The sequence below is a fragment of the Arachis ipaensis genome, chromosome B1, assembly GCF_059453495.1.
Source record: "Arachis ipaensis isolate K30076 ecotype BB chromosome B1, ASM5945349v1, whole genome shotgun sequence".
In the NCBI taxonomy this organism is placed as follows: domain Eukaryota; kingdom Viridiplantae; phylum Streptophyta; class Magnoliopsida; order Fabales; family Fabaceae; genus Arachis; species Arachis ipaensis.
Genome location: NC_142436.1, coordinates 77,458,718 through 77,483,886, shown reverse-complemented (window position 1 = coordinate 77,483,886; position 25,169 = coordinate 77,458,718). Strand labels below are relative to the sequence as shown.

Below are 25,169 nucleotides of genomic sequence, written 5' to 3'. Positions count from 1 at the left end.
ATTATATAAAACAATATATATAACTAATTTAATAACTGTTTTTTAGTATGTATAATATAATATTTTTATGAGTAACCAAACTAGTCATTAAAATTTTTAAAATTAAATATTTTAGTCTTCAAATTTTAAAATACATAAACCAATCCTTAATATTTATTTATTAGACGTCACATTTTCTTTTAATTTGATTCGAAAAGTAAGTATAAAAGAATTTTTAAAAAACTTTAAAAAAATCTCAAAATAATCTCTGAAAATATTTAAAAATTCTAAAATAATGATTTCAATTCAATGGATCAAACTGAAAAAAAATTATATTGTCTAACAAAAATAAAAATTAAAGACTATTTATATTTTCTAAAACCTAAAATATTAAAATATTTAATATTAAAAAATTAAAAAATTAAATTGAATAATTACTCTATTTTTATAAAAAAACCTTTATAATAGATAATTAATTGGGTAAATTATATTTTTTATCTTTAAAATTTGGTAAAAATTTTAAAAATATCCTTAAATTTTATTTTATTTTAATTTTATCCAAAAAATTTTAGATTTGTATAGGATATACCTTCGACGATTAAATTTTAAAAAAATTTAAGATCAATCTAACAATAATGCATGAATATTATGCTTGATTTGCTTGTGTTGAGGGTTGTTCTTATGAAATTGTTGTTGAATTGGTCTTAAATTTTTTGAAAAATTAGTCGTCATGGATATATTTGATGCAAATTGAAAAATTTTGGGACAAAACTGAAACAAAATAAAATTTAGGGGTATTTTTAAAACTTTTGTCAAACTTTAACGACAAAAAATATATTTTATTCTAATTAGTTTTTGTTTCACCTTTAAACACGCCACGTGGCTTATTTACAGCCATTAAAACCTTTTCTGCACCGGTGGAAACTCAGAGACATTTCCACCAGAGTTAGATCCCCAAGCTGGTAAACGTTGTAGCACTAGCACTCTTCAGTCTTCACTCTTCGGTCTTCAGTCTTCACCTTCTTCCAAATCTATTAACCTTGTTACTCACATCATCCAAATATATAAGAGGGAAAAATTCTCTATATATTTATAAATTCAACTCTTCTTCAAGCTTTGGACTTTCAATCATCATCATCATCATGCTTCGCATGTTCTGCTACTTTTTCGTTCTGTGTGCTCTCTTTGTTGTTCTTCCTCAATCACTTTTACTTGATGGTTCGAGAGGAATCAGAACCAAACAACCCCATTTTGATGAATCCCTCACATACCTTTGGCCTTTACCAGCTGAATTCACTTCAGGTGATGAAGTTCTTTCAGTTGACCCTTCACTCAAACTTTCTGTAGCTGGAACTGGTGGTGCTGGTGCCTCTTACATTGTTGGAGAAGCTTTTGAGAGGTACAAAAAGATCATATTTGAGCACAGTGGTAGTGGTAATGTTGGTGAAAGGCTTCGTTTTAAGAGGGTGTTGGTGGAAAGTATCATATCTGAATATGATGTTTCCCAATTGAAGATCACTGTCCATTCAGACAATGATGAGGTTGTTTGTTACTTAAAGTTTCAGACTTTTGGTCTCTTTTGATTGTTTTCTTTTATGGGTTTTGAAAAAGATGGCAACTTTCTCTTTCTCTTTGTAGCTTCAACTTGGAGTGGATGAAAGCTATACCTTGCAGGTTTCAAAAGTCAAGGAGGATTCCATTGCTGGGGAAGTCACAATTGAGGTGCTTTGTGAATTGTGATTACAACAATTTAATTATTTATCTGTATGCTTTTGTTTTAGGGTAATTGATAGTAGCTTACACATTGCTTCTTTTTTCTAAAACTGAAAAAAAAAAATGAACCAAGTGTTTATAACTCACTAAGATAATAGTTGAGAATCGTTAGATAATTTAATATATTTGACTAAACTGTTCAGCTTCAACATAATGCATGTCAATATTTTAACTATCATCTTCAAAGACATCTTTGTAATGATAATGTAAAGCAATACTGCCATTCTAGATGATTGCTAGTAATCTTATTTTGACACTCAATTTGTTGTAGGCGAATACTGTTTATGGTGCATTGCGCGGAATAGAGGTATGTATAGAATTTGCAAGTGCATGCAACTCAATCAGCTGAGACTTTTTCCCCTTTGCCTTTTCATCTTATTCTAGGGGACTTGAAATAGAGGAGCATGCCTAGAATCTAGGAGAAGAAAGAGATTGATAAACATAGAACACTTAAGTTCTTGTTTTCAAGTCCTAAACTTCCTTGATAGCATTATTATTTCATATCTGATTAAAAGAGTTATAGATACCAAATATTTCCTGATTAATTGTGACATATACTGTTTAACTTCAAATTATGTATCTATATGCATGATCCACCTTTGATATTGTAGGTATGCATTTTCTCCATAGGAATTGTAAATCTGAAATCTGTTTTTATCCTTGCACAAGTGCATTACCTTCTTATACCTTTACATTATCGAATATCAATCTCAATACTGCCGAAGTATGTGTTTGCATTTAGATTGTAAGTTGCTTAAAGAAAATAATCTATTGTCTTTGCATGATGCACCAGACATTCAGCCAATTGTGTTCTTTTGATTATACAACTAAGACAGTACAAATACACAAAGCACCTTGGGTCATCCATGATCAGCCTAGATTTGCGTACCGCGGGCTTATGTTGGGTGAGCTGCAATGTTTTCACTGAGAAAAACTCTGCAATTATCAATTTTATATCATGATGATTATTCAATTTCTTTAATTTGCAGATACATCAAGACACTATTTACCAATTACTGTAATTAAGCAGATCATTGACTCTATGTCCTATGCTAAATTTGTAAGATCAGTGTCACGAGTTTCGTTTTGTTTGTGACAATTAGAAACTGAAGAAGTATCAACCTAACAAGCCTATCCTGCTCTTTTTGTTTCATGTAATGCTGATGTTTATTCAACCCCATAGAATGTTCTGCATTGGCACATCATAGATGAAGAGTCATTTCCTCTTGAGGTACCTTCATATCCAAATTTGTGGAACGGTTCATACACAAAATGGGAACGCTACACAGTAGAGGATGCATATGAAATTGTCAAGTAAGAATTACCTTATCCAAGTTCTCTACAATCATTTTTGCTTCACACTGTCCCATTGTAAATAATGCTGCTACCACAACTAAACTACTGTAAACATATCTCAAACTTTTATCATCACAAGCAATTTTGAATCCTCTCATAGTTGAATTTAAAAAAGAGGCAATAGTTTGTTGGGTTTGGTGGGTAGAAAAGAGGCAAAAGTTTTGTGGCACTGGGCAGTTTTTGCCACTATTAGGACTCTTTTGGTTGGAGCATAAGGCACACACCTTCAATGATACATGTTCTTACAAGCAAGATTTATGGGATAGGGTTAGACGCCTAGCATCAATTTGGTGTAAAGCTCATGATCTGTTCAGGGACTTTCCCTCTCTGACATATTGAAAGATTGGAAAGCTATGCTTCAAGATAAAGTGATAAACCTTTTGTTTTGTTTTGCTTTTGTATAGGAAATCCCTTATCCCCACATTTTGTATTATCCTTCTCCTCATCTAATGAAATTCTTTTTTTTTTTTTAATAAAAAAATTGTTTTAGAACTGAAGATGGGGAAGGGCTATAAATGTAACATGTTCTATGTTCCAAAATAATGATAATTGATCCATGGATATTTTCCTTTTACCAACTTGTTACTTTTCAGGGCATATCTTTGAGTCAAATTTCTTAATCTATCAAAGACTAATACTTTTTTTCCTCTTATTTTTATTCCATGTTGCACCATGTGCTGCTAAAAGTTTTGCCAAAATGAGAGGTGAGGTTTGATTTAATATATTTATCACGCAAATTATGCTTGTCGACTATGATTTTTCCCCCCTGTTGTGCCTGTTAAGCTATAATGATCATCTATTTGATGAATATTTGCATGATTTATCACAGGCATAAATGTGATGGCAGAAGTGGATGTCCCTGGTCATGCAGAATCATGGTAAAAAAACATTTTCTGATACCTTAAGTGCAGCTTGATAGTATGATAGTAATTGGCTTTATTATTGTTACTCAGTAAGAGCAATGAATTTCATATACTTTTATAACTCATTGTAATTACTTCAAGATTTGAAAGACATAGTTTACCATAGAGAAGTTGATGATTAGTTTGAAAAATGTAATATATAATTACAGTAAGTCCTTCGTCGGAAAATTAGATGTTGATTGTCGGTATTTAGCTCAATGTATCCTCGAAGAAGTGCTATGGTTTGACATTGAATTCACAATTTTGTTTATCATAGTGAGGAGTTGCTAAGTTTTTTTTCCCCTTCCATATTTGCTTGGTCAGATTGTTACCTTGAAATCAAGAAGACAAAAGCCACATGTTAAGCATTTTACTGGCTTCATGAACATCAAGTTTAATGCGCATCCGATAAAAATTAACTTGTTTTCTTTGTTTTATTTTCATTCATTCTTTCTGTCTTTCCTTTTTTATTTTCTTTAAATGTCTAGGGGTGTCGGATATCCGGATCTTTGGCCATCACCTACCTGTAGGGAGCCACTAGATGTTTCAAAGAATTTCACTTTTGATGTCTTTTCCGGTATTCTGACAGGTTAGCTTCTGTTAAAACCCGGAGCCTCACAGTTGTTCTGTTCTTTCTGGATTTGTGTGCTACATTAATAATTGTATTCTCTGATATAAATCATTGATGACTTCTTGTGGATTCATAGTTGGCCTTGGCAATACTATTGAAAACTAGTTTGTTCTGATGTGTAGTACCTCCATAGTAGTGCTTGATGACATTCTTAAACTAGCTGTTACCGTATAGTTGAAACAGTTCAATTAGTTATAATTTGTTCAGTTTTTTGGTTACTTCTTAATTTTGTATATAATAATTTTTCAGAGTTGAGAAAGATTTTCCCATTTGAGCTATTTCACTTGGGTGGTGACGAAGTTAATACAGGTCAGTTTGACTGTTTTCACTTGATCAAAAAGTCTGTTCTTTAGAGTTTAGACTTTGAATGATTACTGTAATTAAGAAGTAATGTGAACTGCTGCGAACTGATGTAAGAACTATGTTTTGTTTCGACAGATTGCTGGAGCAAAACTCCTCATGTAAAACAATGGTACTAACCTCTTTATATTTTATGATGCTTTAATTGTTGTTCATGTAAAGCAGTTAGCATTTGAGCACATAAATTATTGGAATCTCAAGTAGAACTTCTCATATGTAAAGGACTGGTAAAGTGATCATGTCATATTTTCTCTTCTTTTCTTTTCTTTTTTCCACCGTGCAGAGCTTCGATTTTCAAACAGACAATCTAGTTTATCAGCTTCTCTTGTCCCATTTTAGACACTTCATTTTTTTGCACAATGTTTATGCTTGATGCCTATTCAGTGTTTTGACCATTAACTGAAATGCAGGCTCCAGACTAACAACTTGACTACAAAAGATGGCTATCAATATTTCGTACTGAAAGCGCAAGAAATAGCCCTTTCGAAAAACTGGACCCCAGTGAACTGGTATAATCTCTATATATACATAATGCTTTTATGTATTTACGATGTCACGCTCTTAAATCTTACATGTGTTCATAGATTTGACTCTTATTGTGATAACTCTTCAGGGAAGAAACCTTCAATGCATTTCCATCTAAGCTCAATCCACAAACTATAGTGCATAACTGGTGAGTTTCCATCAGTGTAAGTAAGTACTCTTATTATGTTACAAAACTCAAATGTGTTTCTCAAAACTGTAGGTTGGGTCCCGGCGTTTGTCCGAAGGCTGTTGCGAAAGGTTTCAGGTGCATTTTCAGTAACCAAGGAGTCTGGTATCTTGACCATCTAGATGTGCCTTGGGACGAGGTCTATAAGGCCGAGCCGCTAGAAGGAATATACGACGCCTCCCAGCAAAAGCTTGTAATCGGTGGAGAAGTATGCATGTGGGGTGAGACGGCTGATACATCCGATATTCAGCAAACAATATGGCCTCGAGCGGCTGCAGCTGCAGGTATGCACATTTTACTGATGCCAAGTTGTTCGACGTTCTGTCATTCGCCATTCTTGCATCATTCATTTTTCTTTTGTCGAAGTATCTCTTCAATTATATATGGTAAACACTCACGTGCAGTTGTGTTCATGTTAGATAATAATTTAGTCAAACATGTGAAATCATCTAACGATATTTAACTAGTAACATCACATGAAAACAACTGCACATGAGTTTCTACCATGATATATATAGAGTTTAATTTTGATATTGTGTTCGCAATCATATTAAGTGCTACTTGATTGGCACAGAACGCTTGTGGAGTCCAAGAGAGTCAACTCCTAAAGCAAATATTACCTCAACCACCTTGCCGCGGCTGCTAAACTTCAGATGCCTGTTGAATAGACGTGGGGTTGCCGCCGCTCCTGTCAGACACTTTTATGCTAGACAGGCTCCAGACGGCGCAGGCTCGTGCTACAGTCAATAATGAGTCTTAAAACTATCAAACATCAAAGCCTTGGCAGCCATGTTTGTTGTGTATGTCAGGGCACCCTAGTGAGCTTAGCAACAGTGACATCATAAATGAAAGAAGTTGATGAATTTTAACAAAATAGTATCCACTTCTTTTACCATCTGTTTATAAAAGCAAACTTCTTTTTATTATGTGTGTTGTTTGAAAGTTCTTTATACTATGTTTATGTCCATTGTGATAAACTATAGTATCTAATTATGATTATCCAAGTAATTTATGTGTTTATAAATTTGAAAAGAAATTGCTAGTTGCAATTCACACCATTTAAGGATGTTCATCCAAGTCACCAGAAAATGGTTCTGCATAGAAAGAAAAGGTGAAATAAGTTTAGTTATTGGTGAATCATGAAAGTTGAGTTTATGATATAAGAAAGATACTTGATGGTATGAAAGTAATTTTCACAATACTATATACAAATAAACAGACATTAATCTGCACAAAAAGCAAAGCAAAATTTCATACTACATGAAAGTACTTTCATTACAAAATCCTGTTTTTGTTATTTTTTCATAATTTTTTTCGGTAATGAGGATGTAAATTGAACTGGTGTATATAATTGCAAGTACAGTTATCATTACTCCAATTAGGGTACAAATTATTTTTAGGTTTATTTACTACACTATGCTTATAGTTTTGTTGAATTTTCAATTAGGTTCTTATACTTTTTTTTTTCTTTTCGATTGAGTTTTTATATCATATCAGATTTTGTAATTAAGTCTTTGTCGTAACAAAAATGATGGAATTAATGGAATATTTCGTTAAACAAAACGAATATACCTAACCCTTGTTTGAATATTCTATATAGTTTAACAAAATATTCTGTTAATATCAATATTTTTATTATAATAAAGACTTACTTATAAGTCACCAAAAAAAAGACTTACTTATAAAATCTGATATAGTATAATAACAAAATATTCTGTTAATATCAATATTTTTATTATAATAAAGACTTACTTATAAGTCACCAAAAAAAAGACTTACTTATAAAATCTGATATAGTATAAGAACGTAATTAAAAAAAATATATAAAAATAATTAAAAAATTGATGAAGTTATAAGGACAAAGAGAATAACTAAACCTTATTTTTAATAGGTTTAATTATTCTAAAGGTCTCTATAGTTTTACCAAATTTTCAATTAAATCTCTATATTTTTTTTTTCAATTGAATTTTTAGATGTTAATTTTTTTTTCAATTTAGTCCCTTTTAACCAAAAAACAGTAAAATAACAGCATATATATTGTTGTAATCTTCATCTCCTTTTTTCTACTAATGTTGGTAACAATTTTCTGTAACATTTAACTACTTGATGCAAGTCTATCATTGTAATTTTATATAACGTCTAAAGAGTAAGGACTTAATTAAAAAAAAATATAGAAACATAATTAAAAATTTGATAAAATTATAAAAATATCAAGAATAATTAAACGGTTAATTTTTTTTTATATTGGATAAAAAATGGGTGTAATCCTTTAATATTGGAAGTTATGATGTTTTACAAAATTCTGGGGCTATAGAATTCGCAGAGTGCGAATTGTCAGATTAATTTTTTTTTAATTTATAAAGACAATACATAGACTGCGTATTGTAAATACACACTCTGCGTATTGTCAGTACAATACGTGTTCTGCGTATTGTGCTTGCACAGAACAGCGCCCCCATAACACTGTAAAACTCTATTTTTTGTAACATTAACGTAAAACTCTCTCCGCTCTTCCATATTAAAATAAAAAATCCTAATTAAACTTTATTTTGAATATATAGGGACCCAATGCATTATGTTACACAAACAAACGTAGCTCAAAAAGTCTTGCATTCCCAAACAATAATCACAACAAGACAATAACAGTTCACATGGAAAATGACAGAGACTGAACCTTAAAGGGATTAACATTGACCAATTGTCAATACTATCTTAATTCTTAGCCATTAAGGTGTTATCCAAAACTCTCTCTCAAAATTTTCTTACTATTTATTACGTTAAGGTCATGCAACGGTCCACACATATGACTATAGTCTCAAAATTGCAAACAAGTAATCAAATTATGAACATCTAGAAACTCCACCAACAATTTCCACAACTTCAGTCATTTTTTTCAAAAAGCTATCATTCAATTCTATAATGTTAATAAATTATTTTAAAATGTTTGACATATTATCTTATAGTACATTTTAATTATTATACTTGGACACATCACTACTTGTTTTTAAAAATGGCACTTATTTCTTCATTAAACCATCTTTATCATTGTTAATTATTTCTTAATATAGTTAATTAGCTTGAGGAATCAATATCATACTTATATGAGAAAGTCCATATCTTAAGAAATTAAAAAATATTTTTTGAATATCCAAATCCAAATATTATTTTATAGAGTGAGAGATTTACAAGAGATCTAAGGTGGCCATGGTCTTTCCAATTTTTTTTAAAATTATTACAATTAGTTTATTATTAATTTATTATTATAAATTAAATATATTTTTGTATATTACACACTAAAAAAATTTACATATTAGTAACTTAATATGTATAAATTATCATGTGTATTATAATATATCAGTAGTAATTAATAAATAGGTTTAGAAAATAATAAAAGCGTATAAATATATAAATAATTAAAAAATTATTAAAAAATATAGGTTTGGATTAATCTAAAAAGTAACAATTATAAAAAAATTTTATTTTGACTCTTTCTATGACAACAGTAATAATTGAATAAATTTTTTAAACAATAAAAATTATAAAAATAATACTTTAAAACAAGATGAAAGACGAACTTTTAACAGATTATATGATTGTATATGTTGAAAAAGAGAATGTTTTAAAATTTATTTCAGATGATAAATTAATAATTTTAGTTATACGAAATATCAAGAATAAATTCAAAAATACCAAAATCTTAAAGTAAATAGTTGAATGTTAATTGTTATATAATATAATTATTAATTTTGATTTATATACTATAAATTATATTTTATTAATTTTTTGTTATGTCATATTTTAATTTATTTTATATTTAATTTAACCCCTCTTATAAAATTTCTAAATCCACTGATTTTATATGGATCTTCCGTTTTAACACTCAAGTTTCAATAATACTTCTTTATAAAACTAAGAAATTTGGTTATCAACATTATTACAATTCCGGAGACCAGAAATTAACAACCATCATAGGAGTTCAACTAAACAAATAGTAGTAGTTTTGAATTTCAGGTCACCTTTTATGTCACCAACAGTAACAAAGAGAAATTATTGATATCAATGGAGCTAGGTTGATATGCCAAACTGTTAAGCCACCTCAGCTTCTGACCCATATTTAATTTCATCACCCTATGTTTTGGTTTTGGCTCAAATCTAACCCTAAATATGTACACTATTTAAAGATAATATAAAAAATATAAAAAAATTTTAAATTTGTTTTATTTAATATTTATTAATTTTAATAATAATTAATAAATATTAAATAAAACAAAATTTGATTATTTCCTATTATTAAATATTTTTAATTATTTAATTATGGCAATTATTGAATAAATAAAATAATTAATTTTTCATTTAATTTTTTACTTTCAAAATTTTCAGTTGTGTCACAAGTAATACTTTAAATTTGTCTCTAAGAATTTTTTTAGTTGAATACTTTAATTTCATAAAAGAATAACTAACTTTAAAAAAGAAAAATAAAATTTTAAATTTAATTCCTAAAAAAAAATCTAAAAAAGCATATTAATAAATATAAATATCAGCGTTAAAAATAACTACAAATTGATGCAGTATTGCTTATTAGTTATTACACAGAAATTAATTTGTCTATATATACTTATTAACAGTTACGTGACTGATTTTTATACATGGACAAATATTATTATTTATTGACAATAAAATTAATTAAAAAATTGTATTTGTAATAGAAATAATCTTTAAAAAGAAAAGTATAGGGTACTAATATACTATCTGCTAACTTATTACCAACAATAATTAATTATTATATTTTAAACACATGTATAAAAAAATACATCTAGAAAATACATCTATAAAGACACTTTCATTAGACACGGTCATAAAAAAAAATATTTTTATTAGACACATCTATAAAGACATTTTTATTAAATACCGTTATAAATCAGAATTGACAGAAGTTGGTAGAAATACTGTTGATAACGTAGCGGGATTGTCTTTAAAATTGCTTTTAGAGATTAAAATGTTGGACTAAAAAATCCCTTACAATATAAGTACAACTTGAACTATTTTTTTTAGGTGAAAACTCAGGTGCAGTCGACTTCTGTGAAGTTGATAATTGAGAACTATTAGATGAAAATTTAGTCAAATCAGTTAAATCATCTAACGACTCTCAATTATAAACTTTACGTGAAGTCGACTGCACCTGAGTTTTCATATTTTTTTATTAAAGAAACAAGGTATTTGTCACATAAATATTATTATAAAAAGAGTAATGAATGATATGGGATAACACATGCTACCTGTGATGCAGCAAAATAGTGAGAAGTGAAATAATCTTGGATTTAATTTAGTCATTGCCCTGAACCTGAAGAACAAGGCAATTGAGTGGGAACACTTGTCTCTTTTTCATAATGTCTAGATTCACTGCTGGTCCTCCCTCATATTCACGAGTAGTTGATGCTGCTTAATTATGTTGCAACAACAATACCAATGAAATTAAATAACTACCTCTTTATAGATAATAAAACTCTGCATGCCCATGTCATAGATTGTCATAAAGGAATATTGATTCCTCCAATTATGTAGATTGTTATATTATATATATTTTCATGATATTAGTTTATATATACTTGCTAATTGACACGTACAAATTGTTCAATAACTATCTGGATTAACGAAAATCTTTAGGGGATAGAAACTTCTAATTATTTACAATTTTTGAGTTGAAGGAAAGTAATATCTGAAAGAGATTTTGATGATAAAATTAGTAGTTAGATAAGAGGTATTAAAATTATGATAGATGACATGTTTTTTTATGGACGTTCTACCTTATATATACATTGTATATTTTAAAATAATTTATATTAGATTATCTTAAATTTGACGAAATACAATTAGAGTTGAATATTTTTTTATTTAATTATATTTATATGGAGGTGCATATATTTAGATGAATAAAATATTTTAGATTACTGAAACATAACATAATAATTGATGTATGAATCAGATGACAGATTTAGCTGCTTCTTAAAAGTTGTACGGACTCACAAAAATTTATCTTTTAACAGGTATATTGATTCATCGAGATTCGCTTCTTAAATGTTACATTAATTTACCGACATCAGTCTCTTAAAAGTTACAGCGACTCACTGAAATCTGTCTCTTAAAACTCAATGATATCTTCCTCTTAACACAACAGTTAAGACATGAATCAGATGGTAGATTTGGCTGTTTCTTGAAAGCTGCACCGACTAACTGAAATCTGTCTCTTAACAACTATATTGACTCATCGAGATTCGTTTTTTAAAGGCTACATTGACTTACTGAGATCAGTCTTTTAAAAACTACACTGATTCACTGAGATCTACCTATTAAAACTCACCAATATTTGCTTCTTAATACAACAGCTGAGTCATGAATCAAATGACGGATTTGGCTGCTTCTTAAAAGCTACACTGACCCACTGAAATCTGTCTCTTAACAGCTGTATTGACTCACCGAGATATGCTTTCTAAAAGCTGCACTGACTCTTCGAGATCTGTCTCTTAAAACTCACAGAGATCTGCCTCTTAACACAATAGTTGAGGCATGAATCAGATGACAGTTTTGGCTGCTTTTTAAAAGTTATGTCGACTCACTAAAATCTCTCTTAACAACTATATTAACTCACTGAGTTTTACTTCTTAAAAACTGCACTGACTCATCGAGATCTGTCTCTTAAAACTTATCGAGATCTACCTCTTAAAAATTACATCGATTCACCGAAATCTATATTTATATTTTTTATTATAAAAAATTAGCAAATTTGTATTTTTTACTACAATTTAGAGCAAATAGCTATCAACTTTGCTAGTCCTTTTGATTTACTCAAGTAGAGTTATTATTAAATTTTTATATTATAAAGTAACATTAAGAAAAAAAAGACAAGAATAATAGAAAGAATAATATAATCATATACTAGAAAATTATATGACAAGGCATGAATGTAACCCTCATTAGTGCATCTAAAGATTGTGAACCCACAACTTTGTATTAAAATATATGTATCTATATATAGTATGTCATAATACACATGTTGATGATCTAATCCATAGTATCGTGTCATTAACATTTCCATGCCATTGTGGCAAAGAGCTACACATATCATATCACTACCAAACTCTTTTGTTTATTATATATTTAAACATTCTATATTAGTTTGATACTAATATGAGATTCTACTATTCTAGGAGACTCTTAAAATAATAGTTTAGGAAAGTACCTAATAACATAAGAAAATTTTCAAGTGTATCAATGGACTGATATTTTAATAATTTTTAATAATTAATCTTAATTATAAAAAATATATATAATATATATAGTATATATAATTAAAATTAATAGTTAAAAATTATTAAAATATCGATATATTAGTATACTTGAAATTTTTTTAATAATATATATTAGATCCATTTTTTTATGGTTCTGCAAAATTAAGGTAAATCACTAAAATAAGTCAAGAGGATCAAATAATTACATGAATAAGTCAAATTAAAAATTGGTTCATGAATCAATTCGTTCACATTTCTATATAGTTTGAATTACCCTAATTCGAATTTCATCTACATGTATAGAATTCGAATTAGGTTGATTCGAACTATATAAAAATGTGAACTAGTTGATTCATGAAAAAAATTTTTATTTGACTTATTCGTGTAATTTTTTGATCCCCTTAATTTATTTTAATGATTTGCCTGCAAAATTATTTTGTTTGTGTCAAAGGAGAAGCGCATGGGTAAAATCAACCCTCATGCACTCATGTTAAGAAAAGAGACAAGGAAAAAAATAATAATAAAGGTCAATGAAGAAATGTTGCAATTTTTGGTCTTGGATTCAAATAATTTTTATGATTTACCAATAATGTATAACAATTGTGTTATATAAATACCAAAAATAAACTATGAATCGCTTATCCATATAGAATATAAATTAAACTACGAAGTATTTATTAAAATTATGTAAAAAAAAAAATACGCCAACAAATGGTGCTAATTTTTATAATCAAATGTTGGAATTAGTAAATTTTTTTGAAAAGATATTAGTAATATTAGTTCACAAAAGTTCACTAAATAAATGCATAAAATAAATTAAATTTCTAACTATATATGCATAAATTTTATCTCTACAAAATATAAATATAACTTTCCTTGAACCTTGAAAATAACCTCTACGAATGATGTTTTGCAAACAAAACCAAGGAATAAATTGATTGTTTCATATGAAAGTGAAGGTTTTTCATCATATGGGTTTGTATTATTAGGGTTTGAATTTACATTGCAAGACAAATCATTTTCATCATCACTATCTCTCAACTTTTTAGATGGTCAAATTTTCACAATATACCACAATCACATCTTTACTTAAGACAATTGTGTTTCAATGATGTTTAAGAATTTGCAGAAGACTTGGGTTTTAAATATTAATGACCTTTTCTTTTTCCTAAGTGAGAAATAGTACAAGTCATATATATATAAAACTCTAATTTTATAGATAAAATTTAATTAAAAAATAATACTATATGTTTAAGTCTTTTTGTTAATTAATTAAATTTGTTTAACATCATAAAAATTAATTATGACTAATATTATTTTAAATTTTATTATTTAATTTAGTTGGACTAAATTGATAAAAAAATCTAAATACGTAATATTATTTTTAGGTAGAAACTTAGGTGCAGTCGACTTCACGTAGAGTTGATAGTTGAGAGCCGTTAGATGGTTTGACTAATTTGACTAATTTTTTATCTAACAACTCTTTACTATCAACTTTACGTAAAGTCGACTGTACCTCACCATCTTATTTTTATTTAAAATCAGAATTTAGTAGTTAAGAAATATAATTTTTTTTTTAAATTTCATTTTAAAGTTCTTCAAAGTCCCACTCAATATACAAAATACACTATTTCACTCATCATTCTCTTCCCTCCTCTATTTCTCTTATAAACACACCACTTTCCCCATTTTCCCTTCTCTCAACTAAGAGTAACACCCTTCTCTAAATTTCAGTCCAAATTCCAAAATTCCCTTTTGTTATGTTCTTCGCTCAAATCCCTAATCCTTTCATTCTTATCTACATCAACAAAAGATAGAAAAAAATGGAATAAGAAAAGAAAAATCTCATCTTTATCGTACCCATGGGACGGTTCCTTCCCTTTACCAAATACCCTTCAACAAAATTTTCAGTTGAAGATTTCTGACTCGGTTTCCATTGATCAATTTTCTCCTTGTAACCTAATTTCCCGAACCCTAACTGGGGTTCTGTTTTTCTCCCCTATTTTCAAATGCAGAACCCTAATTGGCTCCGATTCCTTAAATATCGCTTAATCCCTAACTTTTATCCATAGCAGAAAAAAAAACCTGAAAATCTAACTGCTAGGGTTCTTCCCCCGACATATCTTACTAAGGTTTTCACAAAAATCCCTTTTTTCTTCTCTCATGGTGGGAAACGACGATGCTGGTGACCGGAGAGTGTTTTGGAGGTCGGCGTCGTGGTCCTCCTCTCGCACCGGCACCGCTTCCAGCAATAACCCATCCGGTGAGGCGGATCCAAATTCCTGCGGCGGAGACACTGTCACCGGCCAGAATCGCAAGTTCTGTCCGCCGCCACTTACGCCGCGATCGCAGCAGAGTTCCAAGTCCCGGTCGAGCCTGCCGCCCCTCCAGCCGCTTTCGATAGCCCGGCGGAGCCTCGATGAGTGGCCGCAGGCGAGCTCTGATGACATTGGGGAGTGGTTGCCCCCGCAGCCGCCGTTGACCCCTGGTGGCGGCATGAGAGGTAACCCTGGTGAAAGGTTGAAACTTGATCTCTCCTCAATTCAGATGAACAATGATAGGAATTGCAATAATGGCAGTAATAGTAGTGGTAATAATAATAGTTGTAACAATAATGGTGTTAGTGGACTCTTGAAGAGGGATAGAATTGCATTTTTTGATAAGGAGTGTTCAAAGGTTGCTGAACATGTTTACCTTGGTGGTGATGCTGTTGCTAAGAATAGGGATATATTGAAACAGAATGGGATCACTCATATCTTGAACTGTGTTGGTTTTGTGTGCCCCGAGTATTTTAAGGCTGATTTTGTGTATAGAACATTGTGGCTTCAGGATAGTCCTTCGGAGGATATAACTAGTATCTTGTATGATGTGTTTGATTACTTTGAGGATGTTAGGGAACAAGGTGGTAGGGTGTTTGTGCACTGTTGTCAAGGTGTGTCTAGGTCTACTTCGTTGGTGATTGCATACCTCATGTGGAGGGAAGGACAGAGCTTTGATGATGCTTTTCAGTTGGTGAAGGCTGCAAGGGGTATTGCCGATCCGAATATGGGTTTTGCTTGCCAGTTGTTGCAGTGCCAGAAGAGGGTGCATGCAGTTCCTCTTAGCCCTACCTCTTTGCTTAGGATGTATAGGATGGCTCCACACTCGCCTTATGATCCTTTGCATCTCGTCCCCAAAATGTTAACGGATCCTTCGCCTTCCGCATTGGACTCCAGGGGAGCTTTTTTTGTACATATTCCCACTGCAATATTTGTTTGGATTGGTATGAAGTGTGATCCCATCATGGAAAGGGATGCCAGAGGTGCTGTTGGTCAGATTATTCGCTATGAGAAAGCGGAAGGACCCGTTAAAGTGATTAGGGAAGCTCATGAACCTGCTGACTTCTGGGAAGTTTTCTCAAGGTTCTTGCCTTTGATGGATAAATCTTACAGTAAAGTAGAAAGTTTCAAATCAAGTGCTAAGGTTCGGCCGGGTGAGAGGAAAGTGGGCTCCTATGATGTTGATTATGAAGTTTTCCAAAAAGCTATTGTTGGAGGTTTTGTGCCACCATTTCCATCATCAGAGGATGAACATGAAACCCATCTTCCTGCAAGAGAGAGTAGTTGGAGTGCCTTAAGGCGTAAAGTTTCCTCTTCTCATATGAAGGAGATTGTCACAGCCCCTAAGTCATCCCTCCCAAGGGTTTATTCCGATTCCATGTTGTGTATTCATTCAACAAAAACTTCATCTCCATCCTCATCATCTATATCATCATCTTCGCCCTCGTATATCTCTCCAGATTCTGTTTCTTCTGATTCCAATTCTCATTTGAAGTTCTTGTCAGAGGTTTCCCCAGATAACTCTGCAGTTTTGACTGCCAATCCAGTGTCTTCATCTTTGTCCAAGTTTTCTAATTTGACCCTGTTGCAAAGTTCTACTTCCCAACCAGTATCTAATAGTGCCGATATCTGTGATTTCAAGTTGTCACATCCTCATTCTCACCCAGCCCCGTTGCCTTTGAAAAAACCATCATCTTCCTTGGCCGAACGCAGGGGTAGTTTGTCAAAGTCTTTGCAGTTGCCTCTAATGAATGATAAAACAGAGGTAACAGATAAACCATTGCCTTTGCATGCTAATCGACAGGATGGGGTTCTTGAGAATGGCAACTTAAGCTGTTCGCAACCATCAGATAGTACATATAATTCTTGTGGAACTAACAATCGTGTCGAGGACACAGGCGCTAATTCAATTAATGTGGACTACAAGGATTCTTTGCCCGTTAGAAAGTCTAGTGAGTTGTCAATATATGGTTCCTCAAGTGGATACTTGAAGCCTACATCATCAGATTCACTTCATAATGGGGATGGCTCATTGCAGTGCAAGATATCCCAAACTCTAGTATACCGCTGGCCCAATTTAGAAAAGATCGAGACTTTTGGTGCAAGTCATCTGGAATCTAAAGCTGCTTTTGTTGTGTTCTCTCCAACTTTTGATGTCAATGAGGGAAACATTTTATATTTTTGGATAGGGAGGTCTTTCAGTTGCGATGCTTCACGGGTTCAGTTAATCAGAGGTATGAAGTCAGATTTTGTAGGAGAATTTGACTGGAATCGAATTGGTTGTGATGTTCTTACACGGTTAAGTTTGCCGAAGAATACTATTGTCAAGGTATGCCTTTATCTCTCTTTTATCAAGTTTGACTTTTGTCACACCTTGCTATAACTATAACTCCTTTTTAATAACATGTTGATTGTTAAATTCCTTTTGTGAATAGGTTGTTAGACAGAATGAAGAACCACGAGAGTTCCACTCTTTGCTGAGTTCATTGTAGCGAAAGGATAGTAGCAGAGCCCTCGTCTCCAATAACTTGCATAACCTTTACTGCGTATGCAGCTGTGATTACCTACGTCACTTTCATTCTCTGATTTTGATCTTCCCTTGGGACAAGATATCAAGTGAGGTATTGATAGGCATCCTACAATCTCCATTACTAGTTCAAAATATTTTTCCTTAATCAATTAATCTTGATTTTTTATATCATGGTAATAGTTGTTTTTTTAAATCTTCTGTGTTGTTTATAACATGTTTAGAACTAACTTAACTATTCTAAACTTAGTTGCAAGTGTGGATTTTGAAATTCTTATTGAATCTCAATAGAAAAGACAAAGCTTTAGCATTGCTGGTTTAATTTTTTGCATGAAAAATACTAATGAACGTTTGCATGAAATGGTAATTCAAATGTATTTTGTGTTGATGGATAGTTTCAAGAATAACAACTTCATGTAACTATTGTTAATACTTATGTTCAGGGAGGGAATAATAAGTTTGCAGACAATCATGTCATTTCAAAATAATGAGATTGAGAGTTTTTGTTTTCGATTTAGAGAAATGATATTTGCACCACCAATAATAAACTTTGTTGCTTGTTGGTTGCAGGAGGTTGCCACTTTGCCAAGTCCATGATCCTAGTTCAGCTTATTGTACAGTGCTTTTACACCTTCAATTTGGACATTTATGTTCTGCATATAGAAAATTCTTGCTTATTCACATTTATTAGATTTAAAGAAAAATGTTCATGCTTTCTCTCATGATGCTTTACTTCATATATCCCTGAATCAGGAATTTCTAGATTCAAACAAAGAGATTGGATGATATCACACTCCTTAATAGCTAGTCAAGTAGTCATGGTATTCTAAGAGATTTAAAATGTAAAGGAGAAAAAAAGAAACTATGGTAAATTTTTTTTTTTAAAATGGAAATACCTTTTATGATACAATGAAATGGCAAACATGACTATTAAAAGGGAAAAATTATCTTAATGCTGCAAATAACAAATGAAATAGTGAACTACCACAAAGGGACAAACTTGAAAAAAGTGTGTTGTGCATAGTAAGATTTAATTATTATTTTTAATCATGAAAGAGACGAAAGTTGTATATTAATTTCTATTTATTAAAGATTGATTTAGTTAGACAAAATCATAAAAAATGGGTTGTTTGCTGAGTACTAGTAGTCTTGCAGATTACTGCTGTTTTTTTTTTCAGAGAAGAAAAATATTTTACCAATTATAAGAAAAGATAAAATTAAGTTTAAAAAAAAAAAGGTTCTATATTAAACTAAAAGCTAAGAGTAAATTTGAAATTTAATTACAAAAAATCTCGAAACTCGTAGAAACCGAGACAGATTTGAGCTTCTTTTGTTTCTGCATCCTTCCAGATTCTTACACTGGATAGAGTCATTTATAATAAAGAACAAATAGTAGCCATTTAACTCTCAATTTATATTTTGCAATTAATTGTATACTTGCATTACCGCTGACATCTCAATTTGAAGAAAACTAGGCACCGCATCATAAAGCGGTCATACTTAAATGCCAACTTGTCCTATTCTTTCGCTAATTTATACATACAACTATTTGCTACCTTAAATATATACCTAACACCATCACAATATTTGATTCAATGTTAAGAACAATAGTTAAGGCTGGGGTTGTTTACAGATACAAAACACTGAGATAATGATAGAGAGATATAAAATTGTATTTAACAGAATAGATATGAATAGAGATATTATATTTAGAGATACTGAATTAGTGTATTTTGTGTTCATCCTGATAGAAAGGACACAAAGATACTAACAAGGAACATAATTTATTTATTATTCTTTGTTAATTTTTTATAATTATATTTTTTATTATTATATTTTTTATCTTAAATTTTTTGAATGAAAAAAATAAGAATAAATTAAATTTTTATAATTTATTATAGTTTATCACCAAATAGAATACAATAACACAAAATTTTATATCTCTGTTCTTTATGTCTTGTTCTCAGTATCTTGTCTTATTCTATTCTCGAAAACAAACACAACTTAAAAGTTAAACACTTCGTAAAATTTGCTATATGTGCAATATATCTATATACACTGTAATATCATTTTACATATTTTAGTTATATTTGATTTAAGTAGTTGAACCAATCATTTAGGCTGCGTTTAGTTTTAAAAAAAAAAAGATATTAAGAATAAGATACAAATGATAAAAATATAAAAATTAATATTTTTATATTTTATTCAGTGATAAATTAAATATAAAAATAAAATAAATATTAAAAAATTTAATTTATCTTTATTTTTGATACAAAATTTAAAATAAAAAATATAATTATAAAAATTTAATAATAAAAATAATAAAAAAATAAAAAAATATATTTTCCTCCAGTATTTCAAAACACAATATCTTGTTTATATCTCATTTTGTATATGACTTAGTGTCCTTGTATGTATTGACTCGCACACTCGATAACGGAAAAATACGGTCTTTCATTCTTGTGGGTTTTTTTTTTTATACTTACGATATTCTTCAACCCGTAAGAGACTCCTGACACTGGACAAGTGAGCTGACTACTGTCGAACCCAAATTGGTTTGTGGGTTTTTTTGGTAAGGGTAGTTGAGATAGTTTTAAAAGGGCTTTGTTGGGGCTCATGGGCCATAGCCGCTCTCAACAACAGATTCGAACAGGGGCCCAAAACTCATGTTTCGGGTCACTGCGATGACAAGGTTATTCCCGTAATTTCGTGTTCTGTATAAATCTCGTATCCACGTAATGTTCACAAATCCAAAACCCTAATCTTCAGCAGCTGCACCAGCTCTTCCAACTGTAAGCTTTCTTACTTTCAACTGATTCAGATTCACATGCACTTACCTATACGATTTGTTATAGTCACCCATAAATTTTATTACTGAATCAGAGGAGCCATTGTTGAATTTGAATATTTGAAGTTCTCATTGATTTCTGTATTTTCCCTCTTTTTTAACCTTATTTTATGCTTTAACGGGTTTATTCAATTTATCGATATATGCATGTGCAGGAGCTTGTTAGAAGGGTAGCTGAGCGTTTGCAATGGCTCCCGCTAAGGGTAATTTCAAATTTAAACATTTTTTATTGGTTTTATTGTCCAAATTTTCATGTACATACTTTATCTTCCTTTTAATGTGCCTTTGTGTGTTTGTGCTAATGTTAATTGGTTGATTGTTATCCATTTTTTATTTTATTTTATTTTTTTGTTTGGTATTTGGTCAATAGGGCTCTGAGTTTTGAATTGTACATAACACTGATAAGTAACTTAGAATATGAATAAGTGAACCTAATTTACAGGACATGGATGTGCTCATTTCCTTGGTTTGTACCTGAACTAATGATAACCATTTTATAATTTCTTATACTTTTCTCTTTAGACTTGTTTCTGGAGTATTTGCTGAGACATTGGCAAACAATTTCTTAGTTTTGTGTATACTGTGATTTGCACTATGTTCAGCACTCATCTTGACAGATTCCCCAATGTGTTATATAAGCTTGACAATACAGTAGTTTAGTGCATTATTTTTATAAACGTCGATTTAGCGGTATAGGAGCAAATATTGGAAATCATTTTAAAATAGTGAATCTAACAAGATTGTTGTTCTTGTGTAGCTGATAATACCAAAAAGGCTGATCCCAAAGCTCAGGCTTTGAAGGCAGCCAAGGCTGTTAAATCAGGTGGCAAAGTCTTTAAAAAGAAAGCTAATAAGATCAGGACCAAAGTCACATTTCACCGACCAAAGACACTCAAGAAGGACAGGAACCCTAAGTATCCTCGCATCAGTGCACCACCAAGAAACAAGTTGGACCATTATCAGATTCTTAAGTTTCCTCTTACCACAGAGTCTGCAATGAAGAAGATTGAGGATAACAACACACTGGTTTTCATTGTTGACCTCCGTGCTGACAAAAAGAAGATTAAAGATGCCGTCAAGAAAATGTATGATATTCAGGCCAAGAAAGTTAATACTTTGATCAGGTAACGGGCAAGACAAAGCATTTCAATTCTGCTACATGTAAACTTTGCTAGTTGCTGTTTTCGAGCATCCTTAGAATTAATACAATACTAATATTAATCATTTATATGTCAATGTTACAAGATTGTGTTTCTTATGTTAATCGAATGCAGACTGCTTCGTTGTGTGGATTATAATATTTGGGTGTGTTATAATGTTTTAACAAACTTTTCATTTCCTTGTATGCAGGCCGGACGGAACGAAGAAAGCCTATGTGAGGTTGACTCCGGATTACGACGCTTTGGATGTAGCCAACAAAATTGGCATAATCTAAGTTGTGCTGCTTTATTTGAGAAAAGTCCATCAATGGTTGCTTAGATAGTTGTTCTTGTTATACATGCCCCTTTTGCTAGGACTTTGTTATCCATATGTATCAACTAAAGAATTGTCTATTCAATTTTGGGAGTTGTTTTATGAACTCAATTTTATACCATGGCAATCTGTTCTTGATCGACTTTTTGATTTTCACTCTTAGTGTTTAATTTGCAGCATAAGGTGCTTTGCCTTGTATGGTAGATTTAGATTTAGTAACAGGTTTTATTGGTCCAATAATATTGGATGAAAAAGTTATTTTGATTATGCCTAACTGAAACCGTTATATTAGCCACGTATTTGTATCACAATTTCAGAAAGTTATAATTAGGACAAGCCAAATAGGGAATGTGTGGTTCTGATGTAAAATATTCCATGAAATTATTATCAGTTATAACAATAGAAATGAATAAAATGCAAAGCACCAATTTATCTGAAATTCGATTTTTTTTTTGTTTATCCTTTTGGGGAACAAATAATAGTTATATTTTGTTCTTTTTGTACAATGCATTGCTCAATTCAGCATACACTATTTGTAATAAGCAAAATCGACACTGAACTCTCCAAAATGAACATTCTCGCTTATAGAAGAGTTCTTTATCTCTAATACAAAATGGTTATAAATGGTGATATTATCAAACATTGAAAATCTTGAAGGAATCTATAACTGTCTGCAGTCTGTCCTTCATCTTCCCCCATCTTCTCTCATTTGCTCCTGTGGTCAATGTGTAAAATTTACCTGCAATGTTTAACAACTCAAGAGTGTGTTCAAAAGAATTTAACTCAATAGCACAAGGAACAAAATCATATGATGTTATAGTTAATAATGAATCTAATTGTTCTTCACCACTCAATAGTGTTTCCTCTATTTTATGGTCACTCACACTTTTTGGCACATTCAAAAGTAAGGATCCAACCATACCATTGCCAATGGAAACTGTGCTAAGAGCATGCCGAGTATAGTTCGGAGCTTGCGCTATGAACTCGAATCGATAATATGCTTTTCCATCAATATCTTGCTGTAACATCAAAAGATGGTGCATGCTATGATCAGTGTTTTGTAGTTGTTGTATAAATATATATAAGAGCTCAAACCCCAAAAGTTAGAAAGAAATGAATGAATGAGTCTTATGACAAAGAAATATGATGACAACATAAAAGTGTGTTAGAAAATTTTCATTTAGCAAGATCTCATATCATTCATGGACAAATTCCATAAGAATCATGTGACAAATATACTGGCTTCAACTTGCATAAAAAATTTACTGACTGATGGGATTGAATGGAATCCAAAATTTCCAATGGCAGTAAAGGAACTGATAATATTTTACTACTTCAAATAACTATATATCCTCAGTAAAGTTTGATATTCAAAATGAAATGAAACTAGCAGAACATAACAAAGGAAGAGAATTCATAGCTGAACAACAAACCTCTGTTGCCTCAATTATCTTTGTTTTCTGGGTTGGAGGAGCCAAAACCTTCTTGATTAGAGTTTCACCAACCTACAAAACAAACTAAAAGGAATAACTCCTTTCGTTCGGTTCAAGATATCAAAATAAGAGAAGGCCTAAACAGTTTCTTCCGATTGTTTCTAAATTTGGTAACTGTTTGTCGGTTGGTTGTGTATTTCATTATAGTTCTATAAACACAATGCAACTTGCACTGATACAAGGCAAACCTGTTGAGGGGACCCGAATTCTCGAATATCCTGTTTGCCGGTTGGGATCATATTTACACTAACACTTTCAAGGGGTTCGATGACATCTTTGAACACCTTATCTTGACCTTCAATCACTACTTCCTGCCATCCAAAAGGGTAGAGAAATTGGTATCCGTCTTTCTTATCCAATACCGGCAGATACCCTTTCTTATTTTCTGCAGCAACTGAGCAATATCAAGCGTAAATCCACGATATATCAGGCATCGGCATTTAGGTAAGTTAAGAGGTGAAGAAAATGCAATTACTTCCAACATATGGAAAACTCAACTGCTTAAAATGCAATCTTACAGGAGTATGAATGTTGGTTGAACAAAAAAACCAAAGGGGTTGTAGAACCAATGGCGATTACTTGACGCCTTCCAGGTCTATCTGCCAAACCGTCACAAGAGATTAGACAAAGATTATACCAATTCAGAATTCATAAAATCTTCTACCTAAGTTCCCTATCATGCTATGCTAAGTTTTCTTGAAGAAAAATAAACAAAATCCTACTTCTCACTACAGTCCATATTGACATTGTTATTAGGCATTTGGTTTGTACGAAAAATCGACATCACCTTTCTAAACTACACCTTAATCTAGTGTTTTCATTGATTAGAAAATCATAAAAGGAGAAATTGTTGGCAGACACAAGTTCATTGAGCTCCTTGCATACCCTTTTAGAAGTTAAAAAAAAAAAAGACAGCAAGATAGTGCCAATGATGAAAAACAAACAGATTAATTCTAAAGTTCAAGTCACAATAAAATGTATACTATACACTAAACACTACACACTATACACTATACAACATTTTATGAAATAATGATAGCTGTGAAAGGGAGACAAAAATTGACCTTGGGAAAGTGACCCTGTTGAATTAGATTGTGATGGAACTTGTGCAGCTTTGACAATGAAAGAAATGCTCTCTCTTCTAGAGGAACGAGAAGCACCATGCTTCTGTAACAAGCACAAATTAAAAGAGATTGAATCAAACTACAAAGCTAAAACATATGAAAGAGAGAAAGAGAGAGGATGGTGTACCTGAGGGAAAGAATTATGGAAGAGGGTTTGGTGAAGTGTAGGAGAATTCTGGAGGGAAGCCATTGTTATTATGGCTTTGGAAAATGCAAAGAGAAAGTGAAACTAGTGTTGTTTGATTCTTAATGCATTCTATCTTTGTGGTGGAGGAGAACCCTTGTGACTTGGACTTATCCTTTTATGCTATAGTGTGTTAGTGTCCATGTGGATGTTCCATATCTTAGGCTAGGCTGTGTTTGTTTACAGAGCCAGGACATTGAGAT

General features: G+C 31.3%; 4 protein-coding genes across 4 annotated transcripts; 3 read left to right on the top strand and 1 right to left on the bottom strand.

Moving 5' to 3' along the window:
* The first annotated feature begins 972 nt into the window (after positions 1–972).
* Positions 973–6,690, top strand: LOC148577118 (beta-hexosaminidase 1-like). Its single transcript, XM_088501487.1, has 15 exons — positions 973–1,520; positions 1,618–1,701; positions 2,024–2,059; positions 2,546–2,657; positions 2,742–2,812; positions 2,936–3,066; positions 3,796–3,812; positions 3,938–3,986; positions 4,499–4,599; positions 4,891–4,950; positions 5,080–5,113; positions 5,412–5,510; positions 5,615–5,674; positions 5,747–5,997; positions 6,288–6,690. The coding sequence occupies exons 1-15, from the start codon at positions 1,122–1,124 to the stop codon at positions 6,461–6,463; spliced, it is 1,680 nt and encodes a 559-aa protein (XP_088357613.1). The 5' UTR covers positions 973–1,121; the 3' UTR covers positions 6,464–6,690.
* Positions 6,691–14,624: 7,934 nt separating this feature from the next.
* On the top strand, positions 14,625–18,566 carry LOC148577117 (protein-tyrosine-phosphatase MKP1-like). Its single transcript, XM_088501486.1, has 3 exons — positions 14,625–17,646; positions 17,753–17,938; positions 18,415–18,566. The coding sequence occupies exons 1-2, from the start codon at positions 15,163–15,165 to the stop codon at positions 17,807–17,809; spliced, it is 2,541 nt and encodes an 846-aa protein (XP_088357612.1). The 5' UTR covers positions 14,625–15,162; the 3' UTR covers positions 17,810–17,938; positions 18,415–18,566.
* A 1,967-nt stretch (positions 18,567–20,533) lies between these two features.
* On the top strand, positions 20,534–22,286 carry LOC148577116 (large ribosomal subunit protein uL23-like). The gene is made up of 4 exons (XM_088501485.1): positions 20,534–20,636; positions 20,848–20,895; positions 21,450–21,816; positions 22,043–22,286. Exons 2-4 carry the CDS (start codon positions 20,880–20,882, stop codon positions 22,125–22,127), a joined length of 468 nt encoding a protein of 155 aa, XP_088357611.1. The 5' UTR covers positions 20,534–20,636; positions 20,848–20,879; the 3' UTR covers positions 22,128–22,286.
* A 307-nt stretch (positions 22,287–22,593) lies between these two features.
* On the bottom strand, positions 22,594–25,068 carry LOC148577115 (psbP-like protein 1, chloroplastic). Its single transcript, XM_088501484.1, has 7 exons — positions 24,910–25,068; positions 24,723–24,825; positions 24,177–24,257; positions 23,847–24,052; positions 23,599–23,670; positions 23,088–23,184; positions 22,594–22,904 (listed from the first exon to the last, which is right to left on the bottom strand). The coding sequence occupies exons 1-7, from the start codon at positions 24,970–24,972 to the stop codon at positions 22,801–22,803; spliced, it is 726 nt and encodes a 241-aa protein (XP_088357610.1). The 5' UTR covers positions 24,973–25,068; the 3' UTR covers positions 22,594–22,800.
* Positions 25,069–25,169: the final 101 nt, after the last annotated feature.

Excerpts from the sequence above, each read along its gene's own strand:
- LOC148577118 (XM_088501487.1), top strand. The coding sequence starts at position 1,122 with ATGCTTCGCATGTTCTGCTACTTTTTCGTTCTGTGTGCTCTCTTTGTT. Across the intron at positions 3,987-4,498 it reads CCTGGTCATGCAGAATCATG|GGGTGTCGGATATCCGGATC; the intron begins GTAAAAAAACAT and ends TTAAATGTCTAG. Across the intron at positions 4,951-5,079 it reads TGGTGACGAAGTTAATACAG|ATTGCTGGAGCAAAACTCCT; the intron begins GTCAGTTTGACT and ends TTGTTTCGACAG.
- LOC148577116 (XM_088501485.1), top strand. Across the intron at positions 21,817-22,042 it reads AAAGTTAATACTTTGATCAG|GCCGGACGGAACGAAGAAAG; the intron begins GTAACGGGCAAG and ends CCTTGTATGCAG.
- LOC148577117 (XM_088501486.1), top strand. The coding sequence starts at position 15,163 with ATGGTGGGAAACGACGATGCTGGTGACCGGAGAGTGTTTTGGAGGTCG. Across the intron at positions 17,647-17,752 it reads CGAAGAATACTATTGTCAAG|GTTGTTAGACAGAATGAAGA; the intron begins GTATGCCTTTAT and ends TTTTGTGAATAG.
- LOC148577115 (XM_088501484.1), bottom strand. The coding sequence starts at position 24,972 with ATGGCTTCCCTCCAGAATTCTCCTACACTTCACCAAACCCTCTTCCAT. Across the intron at positions 24,826-24,909 it reads TCCATAATTCTTTCCCTCAG|AAGCATGGTGCTTCTCGTTC; the intron begins GTACACCATCCT and ends TGCTTGTTACAG. Across the intron at positions 22,905-23,087 it reads CACAGTTTCCATTGGCAATG|GTAAATTTTACACATTGACC; the intron begins GTATGGTTGGAT and ends TAAACATTGCAG.